The sequence below is a fragment of the Chelonia mydas genome, chromosome 5, assembly GCF_015237465.2.
Source record: "Chelonia mydas isolate rCheMyd1 chromosome 5, rCheMyd1.pri.v2, whole genome shotgun sequence".
Lineage (NCBI taxonomy): Eukaryota > Metazoa > Chordata > Testudines > Cheloniidae > Chelonia > Chelonia mydas.
In genome coordinates this window covers 125,590,899-125,616,851 of record NC_051245.2, presented here as the reverse complement: position 1 = coordinate 125,616,851, position 25,953 = coordinate 125,590,899, and the positions used below count along the sequence as shown (strand labels likewise).

The 25,953-nt window shown below is 44.9% G+C and overlaps 3 protein-coding genes across 14 annotated transcripts in view; 2 read left to right on the top strand and 1 right to left on the bottom strand.

Annotated features, from left to right (window-relative positions):
• The window catches only part of IDUA (alpha-L-iduronidase), a 99,419-nt gene extending 74,450 nt beyond the window's left edge, over positions 1 to 24,969 (bottom strand). For all 6 annotated transcript variants that reach the window (XM_037902241.2, XM_027819231.3, XM_007056850.4 and 3 more), the window contains exons 1-2: positions 24,812 to 24,969; positions 20,495 to 20,635 (exon numbers count right to left, since the gene is read on the bottom strand). In XM_037902241.2, coding sequence (XP_037758169.1) covers positions 20,495 to 20,635; positions 24,812 to 24,969 — 299 coding nt within the window. The remainder of the gene's footprint in view (positions 1 to 20,494; positions 20,636 to 24,811) is intronic.
• On the top strand, positions 2,376 to 17,367 carry SLC26A1 (solute carrier family 26 member 1). 3 transcript variants are annotated; one of them, XM_037902237.2, is made up of 3 exons: positions 2,376 to 2,567; positions 12,104 to 12,751; positions 14,584 to 17,367. In XM_037902237.2, the coding sequence occupies exons 2-3, from the start codon at positions 12,134 to 12,136 to the stop codon at positions 16,108 to 16,110; spliced, it is 2,145 nt and encodes a 714-aa protein (XP_037758165.1). In that variant the 5' UTR covers positions 2,376 to 2,567; positions 12,104 to 12,133; the 3' UTR covers positions 16,111 to 17,367. The 3 variants fall into 3 exon arrangements, with proteins under 3 accessions (XP_037758165.1, XP_007056910.1, XP_037758164.1); XM_007056848.3 differs by lacking the exon at positions 2,376 to 2,567 and adding an exon at positions 11,312 to 11,539; XM_037902236.2 differs by lacking the exon at positions 2,376 to 2,567 and adding an exon at positions 11,313 to 11,627.
• Positions 24,970 to 25,463: 494 nt separating the features above from the next.
• Positions 25,464 to 25,953, top strand: part of LOC102934828 (protein regulator of cytokinesis 1) — a 39,049-nt gene continuing 38,559 nt past the window's right edge. For 4 of the 5 annotated variants that reach the window (XM_037902250.2, XM_037902247.2, XM_037902248.2 and 1 more), the window contains exon 1: positions 25,472 to 25,878. In XM_037902250.2, coding sequence (XP_037758178.1) covers positions 25,679 to 25,878 — 200 coding nt within the window. In that variant the 5' untranslated portion in view covers positions 25,472 to 25,678. Of the gene's footprint in view, positions 25,879 to 25,953 lie in introns of all 5 variants that reach the window. The other variant, XM_037902252.2, reaches the window with a different exon arrangement.

Below are 25,953 nucleotides of genomic sequence, written 5' to 3'. Positions count from 1 at the left end.
GTCTGTCTGCAGTGCTGGCTCTCCTCTGTGTTTGTCACATGATGGCTGGCCCTTTTTAAGGGGACGTGAGCCTAACCCCAACTGTGTCTAATCAGCTGCCTCCACTGAGGCTGTGAGGCTAGGGACCAAGTGATAACATGAAGATCACCTGGTCCTCATAACAGCCAGCAAGAGCTCAGTTGTGCGGAGAGCTGCAGGAAGCAGACAGGCCCCTTGAGAAAGCCTTAGGGCAAAGGAAAGAACTCAGTTCATAAGAGACTGCCGGGAATAATAGGTGGGTTCTCTCATTAGCCCTTGCACCAAAGAAGCATGATCTCCAGCCACAGGATTTCAGGTTAGTCCACACTGACTGAGTGTCATCCCGCGGAAGCAGATAAAACCCTAGAGCGGAGGTCTTGCGTTGAACAGTTTTATTTTGAGGAAATAAAACCAAAAGGCCTAAAGAAAAGGACTGAAATCCTGTGGCTGGAGAGCACGCTTCTTTGGTGCATGGGCTAGTGAGAGAACCCACCTGCTTACAGTTTCCAACTGGCAAAAAAGCATTAAAGAGCAGCTAATGTATCAATACTTTCCTATTATTCAGATAATCAATGGCTGTCGTTACCTCAGGAATACGGTGATGGCAAGTGGGCAAGAAGATGACCTAGTAAATGTTTTTAACATGTGGTCTACACTGTGAGCTAGTCCAAGGGGTTGGAGAAATCTAGCTTGACCTTAATAAGCCTGTTCTAGAGGAAAAGAGCAGGAGAAAGGGTATTATTCCAACTTCGAAAAGCCCATTAACTTTTGGACTGAAAATAAGCATGAGAAATGTCACAAGGAGTAATTATCATGTGCCTGGTAATAGCTGAATGGTTGTACAGACAGAATCCATGTATCTCCACTTTGCATCCTCATTCGCGTAAAAAAACCCAAACCCTTCTTGACCTGGGCTATATGAGGAGAGCTGGACTTGGCCCCATTTAGTGCTCACTAATGTTATTTCCATCCCACAGTGATTCTGCAGGCCTAGGGAGGGAGGCACCACCTTTGACTAGGCAATGCGATGGCTTTTTAGTCTTACTGCTTTGTACCTACCAGCTGAGATCCTTCTTGCAAGGCATAAACATTAAAAACCAAATATCACCTCGCTGTGATGGGATGTACAAATCCCACACTGGTAAGGAAGGGGTTAAAGAGCTGCTCTGGGTCCCCCACACCTGCACAGCAGGCAAGGGCTGGAGGAGGAGCTTAAAAAGGGAGCAGAGGAACTGGCAGACAGTGGAGATAAAGGGACCTACATTCTGAACTCCTGAGCCCTTGCGATAGCAGCTTGGTCAAACCAACGAAGGGGAGACTTGCGACAAACCTTTATCTCTGGGTGCAGTTATTTAATGACTTTATCCACTGGGAAACGAGGGGACAGGCAGGAAGTGATCCAGGGAGGCAGCATTATAGCGCTTAGGGGTGCAGGACATAGCTGCTTACCCCCAGGCCCTGGATTGGAATCCTATGTAGAGGGTGGGTCCAGGGTTACCCTGCCCACCCTTGGGGAATGACAGCACATGACACTGGTGTGGGGAATCCGGTTGAGGGAAGGCCTAGAAGACAGAAAGGTCTAGACCATGAGACCTCAACCCAAGGGGAAACCCACAGCCCCTCGCCTAACCCAGAGGGCTACCCCTTTGCTGGATTCTTCATGTACCCCGAAAGGGGCAGACAAATCGAGTGACCATGACAGACATAGAATGCTGCAGGGCTGGAGCAGTGGCCATCAGAGGGTGCCCAGGAAGGAGAGGGCCTTTCATGCCCCCATCTGACCAGCAGGTGGCACCAGCAGTAGGCAAACTTGTTCACACACTCCCATTAGTAAATTAGTCTTACTTATTATTTGAACTGTGGTAGCACCTAGGAGCCCAGTCACGGACCAGAACTCCACTTTGCTAGGCTCTGTACACACAGAACAAAAAGGCAGCCCCTGCCCCAAAGAGCTTGCAGTCTAAGTCTTACTATCCTCATTTTATACATGAGGCGACTGAGGCAATGTACGTCACACACAGGCAGTCTACGGCAAAGCCACTAATGGAACCCAGACCTCCTTGAATCCCATCCTGCACCTTAATCAGCAAGTCATCCCTACTCCCCTTCTAAATGTTCTAAACAAGATGTGTCCACTTTTGGACTAGCCTAGCGTTTCGTTCCCAGTCATCCAATATACAAAATCAAAAGCCATCTTTCAGCCAAGGACGCGCAAAGTAGAAAAAAATCTGAACTAGGAAGAGGGAGCAAAGTTCAGCGATATTCTGACTGATGCTCAGCATAATTCTCAGATCACCAGCAGTTAATCAATAATCTTAGCCATTATTTAAACTCCGCTGCTTTGAGTGCACAGCACTTATTCCTAAACTTTCACTAAGGTATACAGGACTCTTTATAGCCTGAATGATGAGAGATTTATGATTCACGAACGCATAGTTACGACATTTAATCACTAGGCACATAGAGTAAAGCTTTACTGAAGACTTTTCGTTCAGATAGGTACAAGTTTTAAGCAGCGCACTGAAAATGCTCCTCATGGTACGATTCAGGTAAGAGTTAATTTTTTCTGAATGAAATGTTTCAAGGCAGCAGTTCTGCTCCCATCAACTTCTATGGAAGCAGGGGGTTTTGTTACTTTTGAAAAAGAGGCCATTCATGTGGGTAACTTTATATGATACATAAATGTTCCTTATACTCGTCAATAAAGCATGGCTGGAAACTGGGCAACAGTCATGGTAAAATATTGTCAATGCGCTGGGATCTATAGATAAGCCATCTGCACCGCAAAACCCAGTCCTTGAATTGTGGCATTGGCTGGTAGATATTGTTTAAAAGTAGCCTGTAGCAATAGACCAGTGATATTCACACGGTGGCTCATGAGCCACAAGTGGCTCTTTCATGCGTCTCCTGAGGCTCTTTGCAGCACATGATTTAAAACACTGTGTGATTTAATTATTAATCAGTCAGGATGCTTTTACTATGTTATTAACGAATTAAGTAAGTTATTAATTTATTTGCTGTAAGAATATATATATATATATATAACTAAATATTTCCCATCATACTGTTTAAACATGAATAGTACCGTAGTAAATGAAACAATGAATTCATACCACCGTGGCTCTTTTGGGGAATGGTGATCTCTGATTTGGCTCCTGGACCACTGAGGTCTGACTATCACTGCAATAGACTCAGTTGACTCTCAAATGTGTCACATTAAAGCTGGGTGTTTGATTCAGTGATGTGCTGACACTATTTATGCATCCGATGAAGTGAGCTGTAGCTCATGAAAGCTTATGCTCAAATAAATTTGTTAGTTTCTAAGGTGCCACAAGTACTCATTCACTATTTATAAGATCTCCTTTAAAATATTCCTCATGGTCATTTTTGGAGTACCTGTTTTCAATGAGAAGAGGGGTAATAATGGAAAATCTACTTTGTTTTCTCCACAACTCTTTAAGGAGGCAGCACAACTATGCAAACAAACACCTAATACGAGTGCTTACTAGGAAACTATCCACAGCATATTGTTTAGTTTCTGAGACTGGGTATGAAGACCCTATAAGGGTGTCAACCTCTGGGATTTTTTTTAAAATACCTAATATTTGGGACAATGTGGTCTTTTGCTCTTAGGAATGTTTTTATGAGCACAATAGAGACCTCTTTGGCCGGGTTGGTTTAAGCAGTATCCTGAGAGGACTGGCTATCCAAAGCAGAGAAGGCATCCCAACCTTGCCTTCAGTTGCATGGCAAACTTTTGACAGGTGATTCCTGGGAGCTTTCTGTAATAACTGTCTGCCTCTTTTTAGTATTGCAGAACCATCCTGGTTAGTCACAGCACTTCCACAGGGAGCTCAGATAGAAATAGAAATTCAGATTGGAAATAAGGTGCAACTTCTCCAGTGAGAATTCTCCCTCACTAGAAATGTTTAAATCAAGATTGGATGTTTCTCTAAAATATATGCTCTAATCAAACAGGAATTAATTCAGGCAAGTCCTGTCTCTGGTCTGTGTTATACAGAAGATCAGACTAGGTGATCACAAAGGTTCCTTCTGGCCTTAAAAATCTATGAATACCATGGTGATGGGCATGAGAAAATAACCAGAACAGCTAACGGGAGAGATAACCGGATTCTTTTCTGGCTCTCCCATCATCCCTGTAGTTGTTAAGGAACTACCAATGCAGAATCTGCACCCTGAAATGTACGCTTCAACTAGACTAACTACACTTTTAGTAAAACATCAGCTGAGTCATGGCTCCTGGTGATGATGTGTGTGCCAGAAAGATTCAACTTGACTTCCACATCCTAGGCTACTGTCAAGGTTCCTTCCCCACTCTGAACTCTAGGGTACAGATGTGGGGACCTGCATGAAAACCTCCTAAGCTTACTTTTACCAGCTTAGGTTAAAACTTCCCCAAGGTACAAAATTATTTTACCCTTTGATTTCCACTGCCACCACCAAATTTTATCTGGGTTTACTGGGAAACGTAGTTTGGACACATCTTTCCCCCCAAAATCCTCCCAACCCTTGCACCCCACTTCCTGGGGAAGGTTTGGTAAAAATCCTCACCAATTTGCATAGGTGACCACAGACCCAAACCCTTGGATCTTAGAACAATGAAAAAGCATTCAGTTTTCTTACAAGAAGACTTTTCATAGAAGTAAAGGAATCACCTCTGTAAAATCAGGATGGTAGATACCTTACAGGGTAATTAGATTCAAAACATAGAGAATCCCTCTAGGCAAAACCTTAAGTTACAAAAAAGACACACAGACAGGAATATTCATTCTATTCAGCACAGCTATTTTCTCAGCCATTTAAAGAAATCATAATCTAACACATACCTAGCTAGATTACTTACTAAGTTCTAAGACTCCATTCCTGTTCTGTCCCCGGCCAAAGCATCATACAGACAGACACAGACCCTTTGTTTTTCTCCCTCCTCCAGCTTTTGAAAGTATCTTGTCTCCTCATTGGTCATTTTGGTCAGGTGCCAGCGAGGTTACCTTAGCTTCTTAACCCTTTACAGGTAAGAGGATTTTTCCTCTGGCCAGGAGGGATTTTAAAGGGGTTTACCCTTCCCTTTATATTTATGACAGCTACGTTTTTAGAGTCTGCACTAGTAAAAAGCAAAACTGTTTTACTTGTAAACATTTTAATTAGAATGAAACATAGATCACGGCAATCTCGCTTTACTCTTCTCGCTTTACTCTGAAAATGACTCTGGATTAATAATTTGTTGTTTTAGTTTGTAGGGGATTTATACCAACCTTGGTCCATGTAGGCTTATGACCTATGAGTTTCACTTTGACTTAAAATTCAAATTATCCTGAAGCTCAAAGTGAAATTCACTGAAGCTACCAGGTTTTTGCTTGAATAGGAAGAAAAAACAAGAGAACGTATGGTTTCCAACAAAAAAACCAAGTCAGCACAGGTTCATTCAAATCTCTGCCTGTGCTCATTCAAAACTTTGCTCTGTCAATGTTCTGACAAATGGGTTTGGTCACAGAAGTTTTACTCAGTTCTAGTACCAAGTGCATTTAGATCCTGAGGGCCTGCAGCTGACCACATAATACTGTTTGCAAGGTACATAAGGTCATTAATTTAAGAGATGTTATTTCTGACAGATGCTTTCAAAACCTTGTCAAGAACAGAGGAGCGGTGTAACAGCGAGATAGCAAAGCTGACAGATAGTTCATGTGATAGAACAACTAATAACCACGATTCAGCAAAGCACTTAAACGTGCTTAAAATTAAGGACCTGCTTATGTGCTTTGCCGAACTGGAGCGAGGATCGCTGTTATGTCTCTTGCTCTTTACAGAACAAAAATATGAAGAAACCACATGCTCATAGTTTGGGTCCCAAATCACAGCATTTACTAACTATACTCAAATATGCCAGGTCTAGCTACACACTGCTGCTCTGGCTAGTTTCTGGCAGCTCCTAAAACAGAACACAGTGGCCACCACTAGAGGGCTCAAAGTATTTACAGTTAATGGATTCTACCCTATTCCCGTCCACTACAATCACCAAATCACAATAAGGATGCTGTAGACCGAATGCAGAGGCTGATGCAGAGAGGTGTAAATTGTCTGCCTATCAGCACAACCATAACACAGAGAGGAGATTGTGGTTGCTTTGCACAGCCACAGTCCCCCCAGCCTCTTCCCAGTAGACTTTCCATCACAAGGATTGTCTGTCAGGATTTCAGTCAGTGGAAACCCAGCTGAACGTGGCCTAGTGAATGTCTCCCCTTTTCCAAAGTGTTTTTGTCAATTCAGTGGCTTGGTAAAGAGACAGGAAGGAAGGTCAGATTGAGGCCACTTAGAAGGTGAGCCGGCTTGTCGGCCTGAATGGTCTTGTCTTGCTACCTAAGTTCCTAGCCATTCCCTTATCCCACAACATAAACTAGCCTAGTCACTGCAATTAAAAGGAGAAATGAACAATGTAAGGGTAAAACAGCAGCAGTATCTCCAATTCTCATGGTATTTGGAGCCTTCCTTAAAGTCACTGCTCCTGGAATCATGAGAATCTTAATTTTTATTTTAAAAACTAAGTTTCTTGCCCTCCTGACTACGGAGAAAAGTTTTAAAAATTAGAACCCAAGTTATTTATCATTGTTAATTATATGTATAATAGATTACACATCTATTAATAACCATTAATGCTAATGTATATTTGTATAAATATTGTTTATATTCAAATCTAATGTTTTTTTAGGTAATTGTAATTTTGGACTTGACAATTTTAAATGCTTGGGATTAATGCTGCAGCAGGGTCCAAATATCTTGGTTAGAATATTCAACCAGGAAATACAGTATACCATAGTCTGATCTTTTCTGTATTGGTTTAAGTCTGGAGCAACTCTAGTGCAGTCAACTGCTTCACTGTGCATTTACACCAGCATTTGGATGCTAAGCATGTAAGCAGAAACTTATAAGGGCATCAGAGTTACACGTTGCCTTTAACAATGGTTGCTTCAGCTGTGTGCCCTCTCTACAAAATGGCTCTTTAAGTAAGAGACCTGGAGCTTCCCTTGGATAAAAAGGCAGATCTTACTTCCAGGGAAATCTGTGAAAAAATATCCAGTGACTTAAATGGGAGCAGGATTGAGCCATAATACACAATATCAACAGAGTAGTACTTTATGTTTCAGATGCAACTTATAGAGCAGATAGCAAAGATGGGAGTCCATTTATTATAGGTTACATGATCAGAGTAATATTTTGCTGGGGATTTAGCACCTCTGTTATTTGGATTGGGTTTGTTACATCCTACAAACAATAATTCAATCCTTAAAGTGATTACTGATATTTTGATTATGCAACATGTAAGTGACGCCTAGTACAAACTGAAACCACTAGCTCCAAATATCACAGCAAGTGAATTACAACCAGCATATTTATGTTACACAACTATTCAAAATGTATCCAGTCTAGCAAAAATTATGGGAGATTTTATTTTTTATAAACAGTAACTAATAGTCAATAATAAAGTAAATTGAACAAAGTGATCTAATCAACACACGCCTCAGTTTTATACTGAACAGTGTATTTCCAATACAATGGCCTCATTCCTCCAATTTAAATACAAAGCCACTGATTGTTAGTGATATTATGTTAAACCGGCACTGTTTATTGTTTATTCAATTATTGCTGCTTTTTGCAAATTGCGACACCTCCAATTTTCCAACAAACATACCAAGTCACTATCTATACTCAAGATAATTAATGAGAATCTATTAAGCTAACTTCCAACTGCCATACCAATTACCAAAAGTATAATTATCCTTCAGTCTGATAACTGTACATACTGCACTTAGGTGATCATTGCCCATTTTGTTTTTTTGGAAATGTAACTTTTTAAAGTAAACAGCTGGATTGTTAGCTTAGATGAAGACTAGCAAGAACAGTGCACTGACATTTCAGTCTACTTTACGGATCCCAGTTCAGTCCCTCAAAGTAAGCTTATCAAAAGTGTCAGTTTGATAACTGCTCATTTGCGATTAAAGCCACAGTGCTTCTTGTTGCCTGGCTGCCTGCGCTCACTGATCTGTGAGAAGTCAGTGGAATTCTAATGGGACTTGCACTCTTTGGGTACAATCCTTGCATTTTCAGAACTCGTTCGGATCAGAAAGCATACAAAACCCCTTTTCCTCCTTGTTTTAAAAACTTTGCTGAACTTTGCTATTAGTATGAAAGAAAAGTAGTTAACTACTTTGTTTGTTTCATTCTTTCCTTATTGGTAAACTTTGATCATATGATCTTAAATATGAAATTGTCTGGTATTATTTTGTTCTCATTCTTCCATTCAAATGTATCTTTGTACTGGTTTACTTCAAGGAATTTCTGACCAGGGACATTTTGCTTAGTGTAAACAGCTCAGAATGTTGAAGCCCAGATTTAGGACTGCTAGTACTATAAGCAAAAATAAATACTGGCTTTGCTAAATTACATCATCTTGCACAGCTGAAATAAAGATTACTCCGAAGCATCTACAGCAGAGGTGGGCAAACTACGGGCCGCGGGCCACATCCGGCCCCACAGGACCGTCCTGCCCGGTCCTTGAGCTCCCGGCCGGGGAGGCTAGCCCCCATCCCCTCCCCGGCAATCCCTCCTGCCCTGCAGTCTCAGCTCGCCCTGCCGACAACGCTCTGGGCAGCTGGGCTGCATGCTCCTCCCGGGCAGCGCGGCAGCAGGGTTGGCTCTGGCCAGGCGGCACGGCTGCCAGTTGTGGTGCTCTGAGCGGCATGGTAAGGGGGCAGGGAGTGGGGGGTTTGGATAAGGGACAGGGGATCCGGGGGGCAGTCAGGGGACGGTTGGATGGGACGGAGCAATCAGGGGACAGGGAGCGGGGGGGGGGTTGGATAGGTGTGGGAGTTCCAGGGGGCCTGTCAGGGGTCGGGGGTGTGGACAGGGGTCAAGGCAGTCAGGGGACAGGGAGCAGGGGGGGTTGGATAGGGGGTGGGGTCCCGGGGGGGCAGCTGGGGTGAGGGGTTCCAGGAGGGGGCAGTCAGGGGACAAGGAGCAGGAGGGGTTGGATGGGTCAGGGATTCTGAGGAGGGCAGTCAGGGGGCGGGAAGTGGGAGGGGGCAGATAGGGGGTGGGGGGGCAGGCTATATGGGGAGGCACAGCCTTCCCTACCCGGCCCTCCATACAGTTTTGCAGCCCTGATGTGGACCTCGGGCCAAAAAGTTTGCCCACCCCTGATCTAAAGAGTTATATTAGTAGAAGTTAACAATTATTCAATACAACCAATATACGCTCTCCCTAGGCTGCAACAGTGCCAGACATCATGCCTTCAAACATGTTAGTTTCCATCTTTAACAAGTGTTATGAGGATTTTTTTTCCAATTGTGCTTTGCTGACTGAACTGAGTTGACAATTGCGTAACATAACCTGTTTGGCCCATCAAGAAATGGCCTTGAAGAGGTAATGCACATGTTAGAACTAGGGCTATCAATTATTCGCAGTTAATGCAAGCGATTAATGCAAAACAAATTAACTAGATTTAAAAAATAGTTGTGATTAATTGCAGTTTTAAACATACTGTTAAAATATAAGAATACCAATTTAAATTTATTATAAATATTTTTGGATGTTTTTCTACATTTTCAAATATATTGATTTCAATTACAACACAGAATACAAAATATTTGCACTGTAAAAAAGATAAACAAAATAGTCCTACTTCTTGTTCAGCCAATTGCTAAGAAAAACAAGTTTGTTTACATTTGCAGGAGATAATGCTGCCCACTTCTTATTTAAATGTCACCTGAAAGTGAGAACAGGTGTTCGCATGGCACTGTTGTACCCAATGTTACAAGGTATTTATATGCCACACAAGCTAAACATTTGTATGCCCCTTCATGCTTTGACTTGTAGGCTCTGAAGTTTTATTGCAGTTATGTTAAAAAAAAATTCTACATTTTTAAGTTGCACTTACAGGATAAAGATATTGCACTACAGTACTTGTATGAGGTTGTGATGGGGGCATCTGCCCCACACTGGTCCATAAGGGGTTTATAGAGCCCTAGGGAGGCTGCACAGGAAGCAGGCAATTAGAGAGGGGCTACAAGGAGTAGCAATCAGTGCCGGGCTGGCCCATATAAGATGGGCTGCGGAACAGAGCAGTTTCAGTCACTCCGTGGAGCTTGAGGAGAGAGGACTGGCTGCCTTGCAGGCTGAAGGCAGCAAGCACCCCGAACAGAGCAGGGCTGCAAGCAGAGACCCAGGGAGTAAAGGCAGCTCCTGGCTGGTTGCAGGGATTTGTAGGCTGAGGCTCTGAGGCATGAGCAAAGAGGGTGCTGGGGCTGCAGGGAAGTGGCCCAGGGAGATCTACAGAGGAGTGGGAGGGGGCTCTGCAAGCAGCGGCCATCTACAGGGTCCCTGGGCCGGGACCCGGAGTAGTGGGCGGGCACGGGTCCCCCCCACTCGCCACTGAGGAAGTGGCTGGACTGTCGGACTGCAACATTCCCCTGGAAGGGGAGAGCACAGAGTTGGCACAGCTGGAGGTCTGTCACCGAAGAGGATGCCGCGGTCCTAGGAGTGACATGGGTCCTAGAGCAGACGTGATGGTGGCGAGGCACCACCAGAAGAAGGCGCACTGGTGAGTAGAGCTAATTCCCATGACACTCAGCAGGAGGCACCAGCGTGGTGAGTCGCATCCCATCACAGAGGTGAATTGAAAGATGCTATTTCTTTTGTTTATCTTTATTACAGTGCAAATATTTGTAATAAAAATAATATAAAGAGAGAAGTGTACTCTTTGTATTCTGTGTTGTAATTGAAATCAATATATTTGAAAATGTAGAAAAACATCCAAAAATATTTATAATAAATGTCAATTGGTTTTCTATTATTGTTTAACAGTGAAATTAAAACTGTAATTAAGAATAACTATTTTTTAAAATCTTGTGATTAATTTGATTTTTTTTTAATCGTTTGACAGCCCTAGTTAGAACATCAGCAAGCCCTGAAGTCCTGCAGAGATCTTAGCCTGCGTCTTGTGATGCTGGTGAAGAGCTAGAAATCATTTGCACTGCGCAGCAACACTACTGAACCTGCAGACTTATGAACAACCTATTCTTGAGGCCAATAGATAGTACACATAAAAAGCACCATCTGCATACACAGATATATATTGCTTTTCCTATGATTCTCTCGGTATTCCTTACTACCCCTTGCAAATGTATGCAGAAGAGGACAGGATTTGCCATTATTCTGCACACATAGCTTGGCTCAGACTGGGATGGAACTTGGCATAAACTGCTTGGTATTTTCCGCCCTCCTTATCCATTTTTTGACTGTCCATCTGTCTTGATATCTGCACTTCCCAGCATAGCCGAGGCTGGGGAGACTACAGATTCTAAACTTAAAAAGTTTAGACTTCAGAACTCACACCCTGACACTGCAGGCTCGTGAGCACTCTATCGCTCTACTGCTAAGTTTAATGCTTTGTTAACTGAACCTTCTTGCTGTAGACAGAGAACATCTGGAAGTTATGGATCACCACAAGGTGTGTTGTTTCCAAAACAAGGGTCAAATGCTTTCTTAAGAACTGAATGCCCCTCCCACTGCATTGGGAGCATTCAGCATATCAAGTTGTAAGTTTATACTGAATTATAGCATTCAACTAAGTGGCTTTTCTGGGGTGAGGCATGTACTGTGCTGCATTATTCAGACGAGCATACTGAATTGTTTGTTATCAAAAAGGGTTATTAATTCAGCTCTGTTTTTGCTTAATGGACCAAAGCTAATTCATGTGAATTTATTGTTAAATATTTGCCAGATAACTTTAAGCTGTTCGTTCGTTACAAGCTTTGTTTTTCAGTTTTCTTAACTAGTCTCGTGTGGTTGATCATTCAATAACTCGTATGGTAATGTTTATAGTTGCTGATTGAATTAGACTTTATTAAAAGCATAATGAATTGTAAGCAATGAACTTCCATAGTGAATATTTAGAGTTAGAAATATTTGTGCTGAAATACTCAACTTTTGGCCTCTTGGACTGTAATGCACAAATCCTGTCATCAACAACATGCTGAAATGGAACCTAACTAGCACTTTCTTTACATCTTAGGAACTGATGTATTAAGTCAATGCACAGAAAATGGAAAGCCAAACAGAGGCTATCAAGATGGATATTGGCCCCTCTCTGTCATTTCCAATGGAAAGAAAAGTTCACATCCAGTTAAGCAGGAGACAGATCATCAAGGCCAAACTGAGGAAGAGCTGTTCCTGCACCACTAAGAGACTGAAGAACATAGTCATGGACTTCTTTCCTGTGTTACGATGGCTTCCCAAGTACCACTGCAGAGAATACATATGCGGGGATGTTATGTCCGGGGTGGTGATTGGGATCATTTTGGTACCCCAAGCCATAGCGTATTCTCTGCTCGCTGGTTTGAAGCCTATTTATAGCCTTTACACATCATTTTTTGCCAACATCATTTATTTCCTGATGGGCACCTCTCGACATGTGTCTGTTGGCATTTTCAGCCTATTAAGTTTAATGGTAGGGCAAGTTGTGGACAGAGAGCTACTCTTGGCAGGATTTGACCTGAATGATGATGATGATGCCATCAGCAACAGTTACGAATGGAACAGCAACAATTCTAATGTAACCACCTTCAATCTTACTCTTGGGGGGTTGAACGCTGAGTGTGGGAGAGAGTGCTATGCTATTGGAATTGCTACAGCCTTGACTTTTCTGGCTGGAGTTTATCAGGTAAGTTGCTGGCCTCACCTAGGGTGAGGATATGAAGTTCTTAGAGTGCATTTGCATGCTTTTGACTTCCACTGTAAGGAATTTTAACACATCAGCTTAGTCAGATGGTAACTGAAATTTATCTTCCACCGAGAATCCTGGCAGCACATTATAAAGTTTATTTATCAAACACTTTTAAAATAGATTTTATTAGCCTCTTACTTGGAACACAATCAGGACCCAACACAGGTAAAATTCCTCTTGGCTGCAGTGGAAGTACTACTTACACTGGGTGCAATTCTCCATTGCATTGTGGCCCCTTTATGCTGCCCTGTGGGCACAAAGAGGCCTGACACTCAGATTTGGTCATGGGGGAATTTCCAGGTAACACAGACACAGTGTAGCAGCTCTAACAACTTCACTTCATGATCCTTCATGTGGCTGGGGCCACACAATCCCAGTCTTCCCCAGCATCAAGGTGAGGAGAGCTGCTCCCCGCTCCCATTCCCAGCCCCCTGCTTGGTACCCCACAACCCCCTTGCTCTTGCTGTCCCAACCTTTCCCCCTCCCAGCAGCCCCAGATGGCTAGGAGTTGGAGAGTGAGCCTCATCCTGCAGCAGTGGCTTCTGGCCCATGGCGCTGGACTTAGCTGGTTACCTGCTCCAGACATTGCGTCCTGGTGCATGGGGTCACAGCGCCACTCAGGTTTGGCCCAGTTGCCCCTTCATCATGACAGAGGGGCAGCCGGGCCAAACCTGAGTGGGACTGTAGCCCCATGCACCAGGTCACAATGCCACTTGGTTTGGGGACCCTCTCAAATGGGGGGCCCAAGGCAAACTTCTCCCCACCCATGGGCATGCATGGGGGAGCAATAACAGGCAACCCATCTAGACCCATCCCGCAACTCATTGGTTTGGGAAACACTGGGTTAGGGCACTAGCCTAGAACTTGAGAGACCTGGATTCAAATCCCTCCTCTGCCACAGACTCTGTGTGTGTGACCTTGGTCAAGTCGCTTCGTCTCTCTGTATCCCAGTCCTCCATCTGCAAAATGAGGTTAACACCATTACCTCAGTGGCCTGCTGAAGATAAATGCACTGAAGAGTGTGGGGTGCTCAGCTGCTATGCTGATGGGGTATGGATAGAAAGTTATCTCAGATGCCCCGTGCAGGTCCCTTAAAGGGCTTTGATTTGCCAAGGGAAGATGCTTAGCCCTTTTTGCAAGTCAGGCTTCTTTACTGCATCTCAAAATGGCCACCCAAGCCCTGAGGCACCCAAAGTCATTACTGTCTGCTGAATATGTAAGGCACGGTGCCCAGGTTGTAAAGCAATCCCACTTCAGTCTGAAACAGGCCTGAACTCAAGAAATGAGCTTGTTAGTTAAAAAACAAAAAAGGAGCCATATTTTCCCTTAATACTGAAGCAGAAATCTCCATTGTCCTCACTGGGAGTTCTGCTGACAAAGGGATGCCAAGGAGGGCCCCGAGTTTTTCTACTCCCTTTAGCGGAGGTGAAATGAAAATTCAGCTCTGAGTACAATAAAAGCACTCTGGACTAAATTCTCCACTGACTTACACAAGCATCAATGCAGTCAGGTGGCAGCTCACTTTAATGTGGAGTTAATTGGAATTGATGCAGGGGGACCTGTTCCAGTTAGTCCACTTCAAAAACCTTCTCATTTATCTCTAGAGCTCATGGTGTAGCAAAACAAATCCATCAATTGTAAAAGCAGGCCTGAAATAACAAGTTACCAGCCCTTTTAAGAATTATAACTTTCAAGGATTTGTCTGCAACTGATGCTTGCTCCGTTTTTTGTAGCACCCTTTAGTTCTCACCCTCTTGCTTTTCTTTCAGGTTCTGATGGGAGTCTTTCGTCTAGGCTTTGTCTCTATATATCTTTCAGAGTCTGTGCTGGATGGATTTGCAACTGGTGCTTCTTTAACCATTTTAACAGCCCAAGTTAAGTACCTTATTGGAATAAAAATCCCACGCAGCCAAGGGCATGGGATCTTCTTAACGACCTGGATTAATATTTTTCAAAACATTTCTCAGGCTAACCTGTGCGATGTAATCACGAGTGTGGTTTGCATTGCTGTGCTAGTCGCTGCGAAAGAACTGGGAGATCGGTACAAGCATAAGCTGAAAATCCCACTGCCCACAGAGCTGGTGGTTATTGTTGTGGCAACGCTGGTTTCCCACTATGGGAAACTGAATGAAGTTTATGCATCCAGTGTTTCGGGGGCAATTCCAACTGGATTTATTCCCCCTCAGATGCCAAATTTTAACCTGATGCATCGTGTGGCGCTAGATGCTGTTCCTCTTGCCATAGTTGGCTTTGCATTTACAATCTCCCTCTCAGAAATGTTTGCAAAGAAATATGCCTACACGGTTAGAGCCAATCAGGAAATGTTTGCCATAGGATTCTGTAACATTATCCCATCCTTTTTCCATTGTTTTGCAACCAGTGCAGCTCTTGCAAAAACGCTTGTGAAATCTTCTACAGGCTGCCAGACGCAGGTCTCTAGTGTTATCAGCGCAGTGGTAGTGTTGCTGGTGCTGCTCTTCCTCGCCCCGCTGTTTTATTCTTTGCAAAAATGTGTTTTGGCTTGCATCATCATCGTCAGTCTTCGAGGAGCCCTTCGGAAGTTTAGAGACGTGCCCCAGCGATATCACATGAACAAGGTGGACACTCTGGTTTGGTGTGTTACTGTGTTCTCATCTGCCCTGATCAGCACAGAAATGGGGCTTTTGATTGGGGTCCTCTTTTCCATCCTGTGCATCGTTGTTCGTACGCAGCGACCCCGAACTGCCCTGCTTGGTCAGATCCAGAGCACTGCCTTCTATGAAGACGACTGGGAATATGAAAGTCTCTGTCCTGTTCCAAATGCCAAAATATTCCGTTTTGAGGCACCACTTTACTATGCAAATAAAGACTTTTTTCTGAAGTCTCTCTACAGAATGACTGGGTTAGATCCTACTCTGGAAGCTGCTAAAAGGAAAAAGAATGAGAAGAAGCAAAAAGAGCATTTGAAAGAGGGAAATAGAGGCACAACTGTTAAGGGATTGGATCAGGCAGATACAGCCTTACACCTGGTTCCTAAACAAGTAGATTTCCAGACCATCATCATAGACTGTTCCTCAGTCACTTTTCTGGACACAGCTGGTATAATCACATTAAAGGAAATATTGAAAGATTACAGCGAGCTAAAAATCACTGTTCTTCTGGCTTGCTGCAACCCCTCAGTGATTGACTCTCTGAAAAGAGGGGACTACTTTGGGAAGGATTGCAAAAAGATGCACGAATTGCTGTTCTATAGCATTCATGGTGCTGTGCAGTTTGCCAGAGATAGAAAGCTTGTGGCAGATGGCTCTGCTGTTTAGTTTCAAAGGCCCATGTATTTCCCTCTGCACAAAGGGAAGCAGGGTGCAGTCACTTAAAAGTAGGCACACACCTCACTTGCTGCGCAGGAGCCATCTGCCTACAGGACATGCTCCCATGAGAAGGTGTGCAGTGCTGGACCGCCGCATCACGTCTGCAAACAGCGCAAACAGGGGTATGGCCAAGGACCAGATGAGAAGGATAAGGAGTGCACCCAGTTACCACCTGAACTGCCATTCAAAATGCAGATGTTGGACTGTAAAATAGGTTGTGATTTACTTCTCCACTGTACTGTAGTAACTTACACGCATCAAACTTACGTACCACTGGTCTGGTGTATTTGCAAGTCTGAGCAGAAAAGGCTAGCTGCCTCCCTGGAATGTGCTGGTTTATGGGTACAGGATAGCAGTCTCCAAGAAACCACTTGTGGTCTGGTTCCAGGGCCACATCACAGTGCTATCTTTTAAACTCTAGCTTGTTAGGCCTTTTTCCTTATCATATCACTACTAAAGGCATGCTCTTGTTTCAATGGGCTTTTAGGCAACCCCGCTGTTTGCTACACACTTGTTATGAGCATCAGCTGGGATGATGTAGCACCTCCTTCCCACATGCCCATGAGCCATAACAAACGTGTTGCCCTCAGTTTCATTATTCCTTAGCAAAACCTCCCTCAAAGCTACCACGGAATCATCCATATTAAAAAAAGTCTAGTATTTCTGCCCTTAAAGATGCAGGAAGAAGTGTGACCATTAAACTCAGATTTGCTGTAGCTAGTGAAAATACTTGAAGTGATTTAAGAAAAGGGAAGTGCTTTCATTAGAAATCTTATAGCTACACTAGTTTTAACTGTGAGGCAAATCTGACTTTCTGGAACTTAGCTATCTCAAGCTTAAACCCTAAAGTTCAGGCCAAGCACATCATGTTTGTAATGTAACTGTCAGACTGGGTGCAGGGCAGGGGGGAGAAATGGGAGGGAAAGAGACAAAGGAGGGAAAAAGATGCAAGAAGGGAAGCCTGAGATATGGATGGGAGTGGGAGAAATGGGACGGTTCTGAACTGGGTCTGAATCTGCAAGTTTTATGCTGGTGTATCTGGGATCAGAATGTGGTCTAATGGCTGAAGGAGAACTTCTTAAAACCATGCATTTCATTATGTTGTCAGAGTACCCCCGCTATTTGTATACATTTCAGGCCATAACTTTAATTTGTAACTCTGTGGTTTCTAATGACAGCAAATAGATGTCTAGGCTATTATGCAGAGTTGGGCTACGTTATTTTTATATTAATTTCTATGAATTTTTATTCCCCATAATATCAAATGGCGATTTAAAATACAGCACACTGCCAATCAGACACATTAGTATATGTCACACCTATTTGTGCAGTATCTGTAAAAAAATATACGTAAGATAGGGCTAGACCAGAAGTCCGTTTAACATGTGGCGCTGAATTGCAGCCAGAAGTTCTGACACTTGGCTTTGGCAGCGTGGCTTCTCCAACGCTCAAGCTGAAGAGCTAGGCCACGGCAGTTTCGGCTCATTCAATAGCTGCTTCTCCCTCCTTTCTCATGCCCCATCCCACAGGCCAGGTGATGGGCAGGATAAGGAAGCTCAGCTTCTGGTCCTGAATGCTTTTTTCCTTTCTTGTTTTGGCCATTTTGTGTGACCCTCCAACCCCATTTCAATGGCAGAACCTTCCCCTTTCTCAGTAGCTCTCGCTGTCATTCCTCTGTCATCCTTTTCCCTGGAGTTAGACGCTCCTTCCATTCATGAGTGAAATGTGAGGAAAATGCAGGTGTGAGGAGTGCGTTCAAGGGCTATATTTAGTCTAACTCTAGGGAAGCCAACAGAGACGCACTTAAACATACTCAATGCTATAACTGTGCTCTGTAGTCTCTAAAGAGACTGCTGGTCTCATTCTAGTTTTAAAAGCGAGCCCTTTGCCATGACACATAACATTTTGTTTAAGAGCACTACACAGCAGTACCATGCCACTTATTTCCACTCTCTAGATCAACACGGGAAAGGATATTCTAAGTAAAGGTCTCCAGATTTCCCAGTGTCCCCTTCCCTATTTAGTAACACCACAACAAATAATCCTTTCAGAAAGGAAGGGCAACTCATTTCCAACTAGAGATATTCTGGTGACTGACTCTATCAGAAGTGGGAGCAACACTGGGATGGGGTGTATAGATCCCACGCTGAGGAGGGAGGTGTCAGAGGGGCTCTGGGGACAGGACTTGCCCTGCCCTGCCCTTCTGACCTTTTCAATCATGTATAAAAGGGAGAAAACAGCAGTCAGCTGAGGGGGGAGGAGCAAGACTGCCCTAAGCAGAAGACTACTGGAGCCTCTTGGGGAACACCCATCCAGGAGATCTTTACCCCAACCTTGTGGGGAGTGCAGTGAACTCCCAGTGAGAGACTTAAGAAGGCCTGCCAGGGGTAGGACCCCGGTAAGAAGTAAGGAATCGGGACCTGTGCAGGAGCCATCCAGTGCAAGTAACTGGGTGTGGTCAGGTTCTCTCCCCCTCTGGCAGAAAACCCTGTGGGGGCTCCTTTACAAACACATTTTTAATGAGAATTAGTGGTTAGGTACTGAAATTCCCCTGCTCGCCTCATTTATTCAAAAAGATATCTGATGTCTTGGTGCCATTATCACAAAACATTATGTCAACAGCACAGTAACAAAATAATTCTGGAAAAGCCAGGCCTGACTGACGTTAAGAGATCAGAACTGACCAACCATTTTTAGAACTAGTGTTTTTCTGCAGTAAAGTCAATTTAACATGCAACAACATCATCCATTAAAGAGCTAGTGTACCATGACCACAGCTTGTCATCTTCTCATTGTTACCTTGTGTTCTCCTGAAATGTTTGTTGTAGCCACTTACTATGTATGCTTTGCTGGTCAGGGACCATCTTTGTCATATGTCTATACAAGGCCTAGCACAAAGCGACTGGGGCCAATACACTTCGCTGTATGATACAGCGGGCTGCAATTGGGAGTTAACAGCAATCCCTGGGGAAGAAAAGAGCAAGCTGTTTAACAAGCTAGTCTTATTCACTCTGTTGGTTTGAGCCCCAGAGATAGAACCTTGAGAAGAAATATAGCTAAGCTTTCCCCTAATGTTATGAGACTAATCTGGTTTCCGAAAGAAGACAGGAGAGGGGGGGAACAAAATTAAGACTTATCCTTACCCGAAAAAAAAAGTTAGAGTTCTAGCCCATGCCCCCACACCTTCCAAAAAAGGGAGAAGGGAAGAGAAGCTGGTCAGTCGATCTTTTTTTAACAAAGCATGCTGGGAAGGGGTGCAGTCTGGTGGCTCTTTACAAAGTAGGCTCTTCAGGTTGTTTAGTATTTATCAGAGCAGCATCCCAGTAGAAGAAGGAGAGCTACATGAAGATACTTGTGGGGGGGACAGGTTTGTTTTTTTCTCTCTGATAAAAGTTGTTTTAATAACCAGAAAAGACTTCAGGAACCATTTGCATTTTGAATGTTTGTTCTGGGAACCGGCTTATATGTAAGTTACTGTGTTTGGGGCTATAAATCACTTTCTATGATTAAAAACTGCTTTATTTCTGTTTGCTTACTGTCAGGGGTCAGGGCAGGGTATACTGATTCAGTGTGCAGCTGGTGATGGGCTTTTAATTCCTCTGTGGTTTTATGCTATTCTCAATGACTTGGGGTTTAGTAATACTAGAATAAGATACCTAATGAGGCTCTCTCTTTTCTTGTGTAGCTGGCATAAAATTTTTGTCAAGCATGGTGTCTTTGGCATGGACTATATACTTAACAAACTTCAGGTACTGATAAGTAGCATGGGAGGGGTTCCCAACCTCAAGGGGGAAAGAAAAGTACCTTAGTTCAGTCTGGAAGCAAAAAAGCTGCCCTTACATACAGTGTGGGGGAAGAAAGGGAATGGTTACAGCCGCAGGCTGGAAGCTGGGGATGTTTTCAAACAGCCCCTGATTAGTGGTGTCTCACAACGGACAGTTTTTCCCACCAAGAGAAACTATTTGGCTCTACATCACCACTTAGTCATGACTGGGATTTAAAGGCACAGTCTAGCCATAAGGGTTCACAGCTGAATACAGTAATTCCCCAGCGTCTTCTTCTCATGCACTCCCAAGGCTCTCACATCACAGAGGCATTTCCATTACTTCTAGGGAAGAGCAACCCTACCAAGTGCACACAGGAACATACAACTTACCTAAAATACATAGGCTGAGGTATTTAACGAGGTGAAGCACTGTCAGAGATATTAACATGTCTTTTTGGACAATGTGAATGAGTCAAAGCAAATCTGAGCTCCTAGAGAAGGAAACATGATTTTGTTTCTCTAACACATTCCATTGTTAATTGTTGAGTGTCAGAAATGTTCACTCACCCCACGGTAATTAGTTCCAGTAACCAGTGAATTCGAACTTGTTCAATGCCGCCATGTGGTACCGAAGACACATATGCAAGGTTCAGCTCTTGGTCTTTACTGAGGTCAAATAAATCCGCTCTGCTGTGAGGTAGAGGAGGACTGGAAGTGGGAAAAACAATAGGTCACAGAACAGATCAGTGCAAGAGCCAGGAATAAAATCCAGGCCTCTTCAGTCCCAATTCAGGGTCCTGTCCATGGGGATACACTGCTTTTGCTGGAGTAGTAAATGCAGCTCAGCAAAGTGGAGTGAGGAAATTGAAACATGACTTGGGGTTTATATCTTCTTGTTAGCTTACAAGTTAGCATCAGAGTACAGGACCGTGAATCATTCCATGGGTAGCAGGGCAGGAAGATTTTGCCTCAGATTACTTAAACTCAAACACGCATAAGGAAAATAGGCAACAAGAGAATTCCCTGGGAGTAATTAACACTGTAATGTTATGCTAACTCATTGTGGGTAGCTGTCGCCTTCTAGTGGCTGGACCAGATAGAGGTTTGAATCTGCTGCTACTTCCAAGCCAATGGACCTAGAGCTTCAGCTCAGTGGTTCTCAACCGGGAGTCTGTGGCCCCGTGGGGATCTGCAAACCCTTTCAGGGGGACCACGGAGCCCCACCACCGAAACTCCGAGCTCCAGTGCCGGCCCCCACCCACTGCGGGGCTGAAGCCGGGAGCGGCGCAGAGCTGAAACCCCGAGCTCCCCTCCCCCCACCCACCCCGAAGTCGGAGCGCCAGGCAGCTGAAATCCCGAGCTCCCCCCACCTCCACGATGAAGCCGGGAACAGCAGGGCTGAAGCCCAGACACAGGCAGAAGCCCTGAGCCCATGGGCAGAGTTGAGGGGGCATGAGGGTCTTGCCCCTGCAAACTGCAGTGCCTTACCCAGAGTGGGGCAGTCCTAGGGGCAGCTCTACCCCCCCCCCACCTCCTCCTCTCTCAGCCCCCCTCAGGTCCCACCCTCTGGCCAGATCCTAGGCGGGAAGCCAGAGCCAGGCAGTGTGGGCAGCTGCTCCTCTGGCTGGTGATACCATGGAGTGGGCAGTCCTGGCATTCCCCAGTCTGCTGCTGGTGCCCGGGGTTGTGGCTTCTCCTCAGCTCCCAGCCCCGTTTGACTGCTCACACAGCCGGTCAGAGCTGCCCAGACGGGGACCTGGCTCCTGGGCTGGCAGAGCCCTCAAGGAGCAGCCACTGGCACACAGCGACAGGTGAGTGGCCCGCTGAGATGAGTCAGGAGGTGGAGGTGGTGCTCCCTCCTAAACCCTGCTGTGCGGAGCTGGCCCGAGCCCTCCCGGCCCTTGCCCTCCCCCTCAAAATAGAAGTTAAACTATGTCTATGCTCAAGGGTCTCACCCCTGGCCTGGACTCACCCTGAGTCCTGCCTCCCCCTCTGGGCCCTGGAGTTTTTGTAGCATGTTAAGGGGGGGCCTCAGAAAGAAAAAGGTTGAGAACCCCTGCTTTAGCTCAAGCACCGCTTCACATTACTAAACCCCTTTATTTTGCAAAGGCCTACAATGGATTTAGCATGGGTTATCCTATCTCAGCAGCAGCTTTTGTCCTCTGTGGCTTGTTGTCCTGGTATCTGTCCTTTCCCTTTACTTTTCCTTTCTAGTTTACATATATCAAGTCTATAGAATCTCAGAACTTGGCGTTTCTAAGGTTTCATCAATGTTCTCTAGCAAGTCCCAGATCTGGTCTTTGTCAGATCATCTGATATTCCCATGACATGGAAAGAGGAAACTACATTCAACAACTAGAGCCTACTTCTGATTCAGATTTCCAGTTGAGTCCTTTTGGGGTTCCTGTCTGACTAGATGTGAACTGTGGCCTGATGTAACAGAACCGTTGTTTGTACCTTTTCTGCTTTCCTTTTAATCTGTTTTCCTTTCCTTTTGGAGAAACTGTAAATGGAGGTTTGTAAATTGTAACCAAGATGTTTTCAGCTAATAATAATAACCTCAATCATTTAAGAAAAAGTTTAAGAAAGCTGGCTTTAACTTTCCTTTCCTGTACACTTAGAAATATGAAATAAAAGTTTTTTATAGCATGGTGTGGTTCAGAAGTTAAACCTTAAACTGTTTTAAAAATATGTTGGGGTTTAGCACTAACTATTCAGTGTCTTTGACGATGTCTAAACAATCTATAACATGGACTGTCCACTCCAGAAACATGACAGTCACAATCAACGCTACCATCTAATGTTCTGGCATTTCTAAAAGCACAAGTGTTGACTCCAGCTTTCCCTCATCTTGTTGTCTTGGAGATCTTAAATGTGAGATCTTAGCCATTAATTTAAAGGGAGGGAGGAAAGTGTGTAAAATCTTTAAGACACTTTCTTACAAGTGTTGCCTTGGTGTGAGTTGAATACTGTATGTAAATTAAAAGGAGTTATTTGAACAGTCTAAGTAAAAACCAATTTCCATTTCTATTAGGTTTCACTTCCAAGATTTTTCCAATCTCCTAACACTGACAGTGCCTAGAGATTCAGGTAATTCTACCATGTTTTTCCTAATGTAAAAGAGAAGGTGGGAACCTCACACTCAAAAGAGAGACTGTAGATGTCCCTTAGAAAAGGGTACACTCACTTTTTCCAGCACACACTCTGCTGATTCCAATTATTTGGGGTTGCAGAACTACCCCCACCTCACATTTGGCTGAGTGGGATCACATCCTGTCTCATTGTGCTGATGACTGTCTGCCTTAACCTATGCAGTGGTGTAGTAGCCCTGTCGGTCCCACAATATTAGGAGACAAGGTGTGAGGCAATATCTTTTATTGGACCAACTTCTGTTGGTGAGAGAGATGACATTTCGAGCTTACACAGAGCTCTTCTTCGAGGCTGGGAAAAGGCAGAGTGTCACAGCTAAATACCTTGTAAATAGTCTGCCAGGATGAGGCATCAGAACCCTGCTCCATCTCCCTGTGGGTCCTGGAGCCCAGCATAGTGTAATAAGGTTACATGGTCACAACTACCTTGTATTTATCTGCGACACTCTTGAGTATCTTTCCCACACAGGAGGAAGAGCTCGGTGTAGCTCGTCTCTCTCACCAACAGCAGCTGGTCCAATAAAAGATATTACCTCCCCACCTTGTCACCAGCTTAACCTATCACAGACTTCCAGCTGCAGAGTAACCAAGGCACTGCTCTGATACCAGTAACGTGGCAATAGCGTGGATTGGGAACTCTGGCTCCCTAGGCTGCTCGACTGGAAAAGAAATCACACATTTCTCAGGCAATGGGCACATGTGATAGATACTCATGTAAGATGCCACATATTAGTTTAGCGGTCTATTTAGGGGTCTGCCTAGGAGGCAGAGCAGTACAATCCTATCCATGGAGGGGGGAGTAAATATGTGAGCCTGTTACGTTACAATATGCTGGGTTCCTGGACCCACACCGAGATGGAGCAGGTTCTGATGCCTCAGACTGGCAGACTATTTATCCAATGCAGGAAGACAGATGTAGAGTCCTTAAGGCAAAAAGAAGGTGAGGGGATGAGAAGTGCACTTGCTGGGAAAAGCCCCTAGAGAAAGTCAACTCAGGAGTGAGCTCCACCTATAGTTTGTTGAGGCTTTAGGCACAATTAAAACACCAATGTGATGGATGAGTTCTGACTATTAACCCAGGGTGTACTGTATTGGGAGAAGGCCCTGCATGTTCACAGGCCCCTGAAAGGGCTGGGGAAAGAGCTTTCAGCTGAATCTACTATCCTGTCCTAAGACCCATTTTGCTGCTCGAGACTACAGTAATATAATACTGGTCCGTATTCTGCTCTCTGCTACAGCTGTGCAATCCCGCTGCACTAGAAGAAACTAGCAATCAGTAGCTAAGTGTGGGGAGGAACAGGATATGATGCTTTGATGTCTGGAAAACAGAACCTGAAAATCTGACTACCTGAATTGGGTACCTGCCTTCTCAAACTTACAAGACCTGTTTAGCTTACCTGTGGGGACTGTTTAGGCCATAAAGAAAAAAACCCTCCTCCCTCCTTGACTATCCTATTGGCGGTATCAATGCAATATGTAAAGGAGAGCATCCTTGCTTTCGCACAGATGGCATGAACTTCAGTAGGAATCAAGTATCAGAGGGGTAGCCCTGTTAGTCTGTATCCACAAAAACAATGAGGAGGCTGGTGGCACCTGAAGTAGGTTATAGCCCACGAAAGCTTATACCCAAATAAATCTGTTAATCTTTAAGATGCCACCGGACTCCTCACTGTTTCAGTAGGAATCTTTCTTTCCAGTTGGATTTGTGAGTGTTCAGAAAGCAAAGGACGCTTACCAGAAGCCAGTGCTTTTCCAGAAGTGCTTCAGGGGTCTTTCAAACTGCGAAACATCCACGTGTAGCACGTACGATCCAGAGACCGCACGGAGCAGCATGTGCAGGATTATTAGCACGGTCTCCCAACTCCGAACTGAACCCATGGGGCCCAGGGACATGGGCCGGGATTAGACTAACGCCGCCCCAGGGTCGGAGCTCTCACTGAGGAGCAGGCACCCCAACAGGCTTCATCCCAGGGGTCCCCCCAAGCGGCAAAAAACAAGAACGAAACCTGGCCGCCGAACACGGAGGCGGAGCGGTGGGGCGGCCGCCGAAGACGAGTCGCGTTCCCGCCGAATTCCCGCCGCCGCCGAGGGCGAATTGCCGCCTCAGAGCCCGACGCCCTGCAGCCCCGCGCACCTGCTCGGTTCGCTGATGCCTGGAGCCGGCCCTGTCAACTCCCGCTCCGCGGGGGCCAGGACACGGGGACTCTGTTGTTACACTAAGCTCCGACTGCTCGTGGGTCCGCTGCTCTCTTGGGCCAGGCGTGGGAGAGGTTCTCCCTTTAGAGGCTCCATCGAAAGCCAAAGCATAGCTCTTGAAATACAGTACACCCCTCTTCGTGTTACACAAATGGTTTCCCCTGCTTACTTCCTGCTTTCCAAATCTGCCAAGTGTTAAGGCAGACCTGCAAAAATAGGAAAGAAACAGAGACTGGAAAAATCGGCAGAGAACCGGGGAAGCCAGCTGCGCTGGAAACGTGCTTGGAACCAGATCCTGGGGGGATTATTCTAGCAATTCTGTGCCACGTAAGTACTTTACTTGTGGATCAGATTTTGCAGAGAGGTGTTTTCCTATGGCTGGCTCAACCAGAAGCAGAGAATCCAGATGGAGGCACACTGCACAATAGTCCTTGGGCTCTCGAGTTCAGAAGGGAACTCGAAAAAAACAGCTTGCAAAGGAGCACTGCCATCAGGGGCCCGTGGGGAAACCTTTGCAACAGTTTCCTCGAACCAGAAGGAGGATGGAGAAGTGCCACAGGGTCGAGAATTGGGCGGAGTGGTGAGGAAACTGAGCATTTCAAAGTGGTATGGAAACGAATTGTAATTTTTGGCAGTGAGTGGAAGTGAAATTTTATGTAAGCTATGGCCAGTGTTACCTCT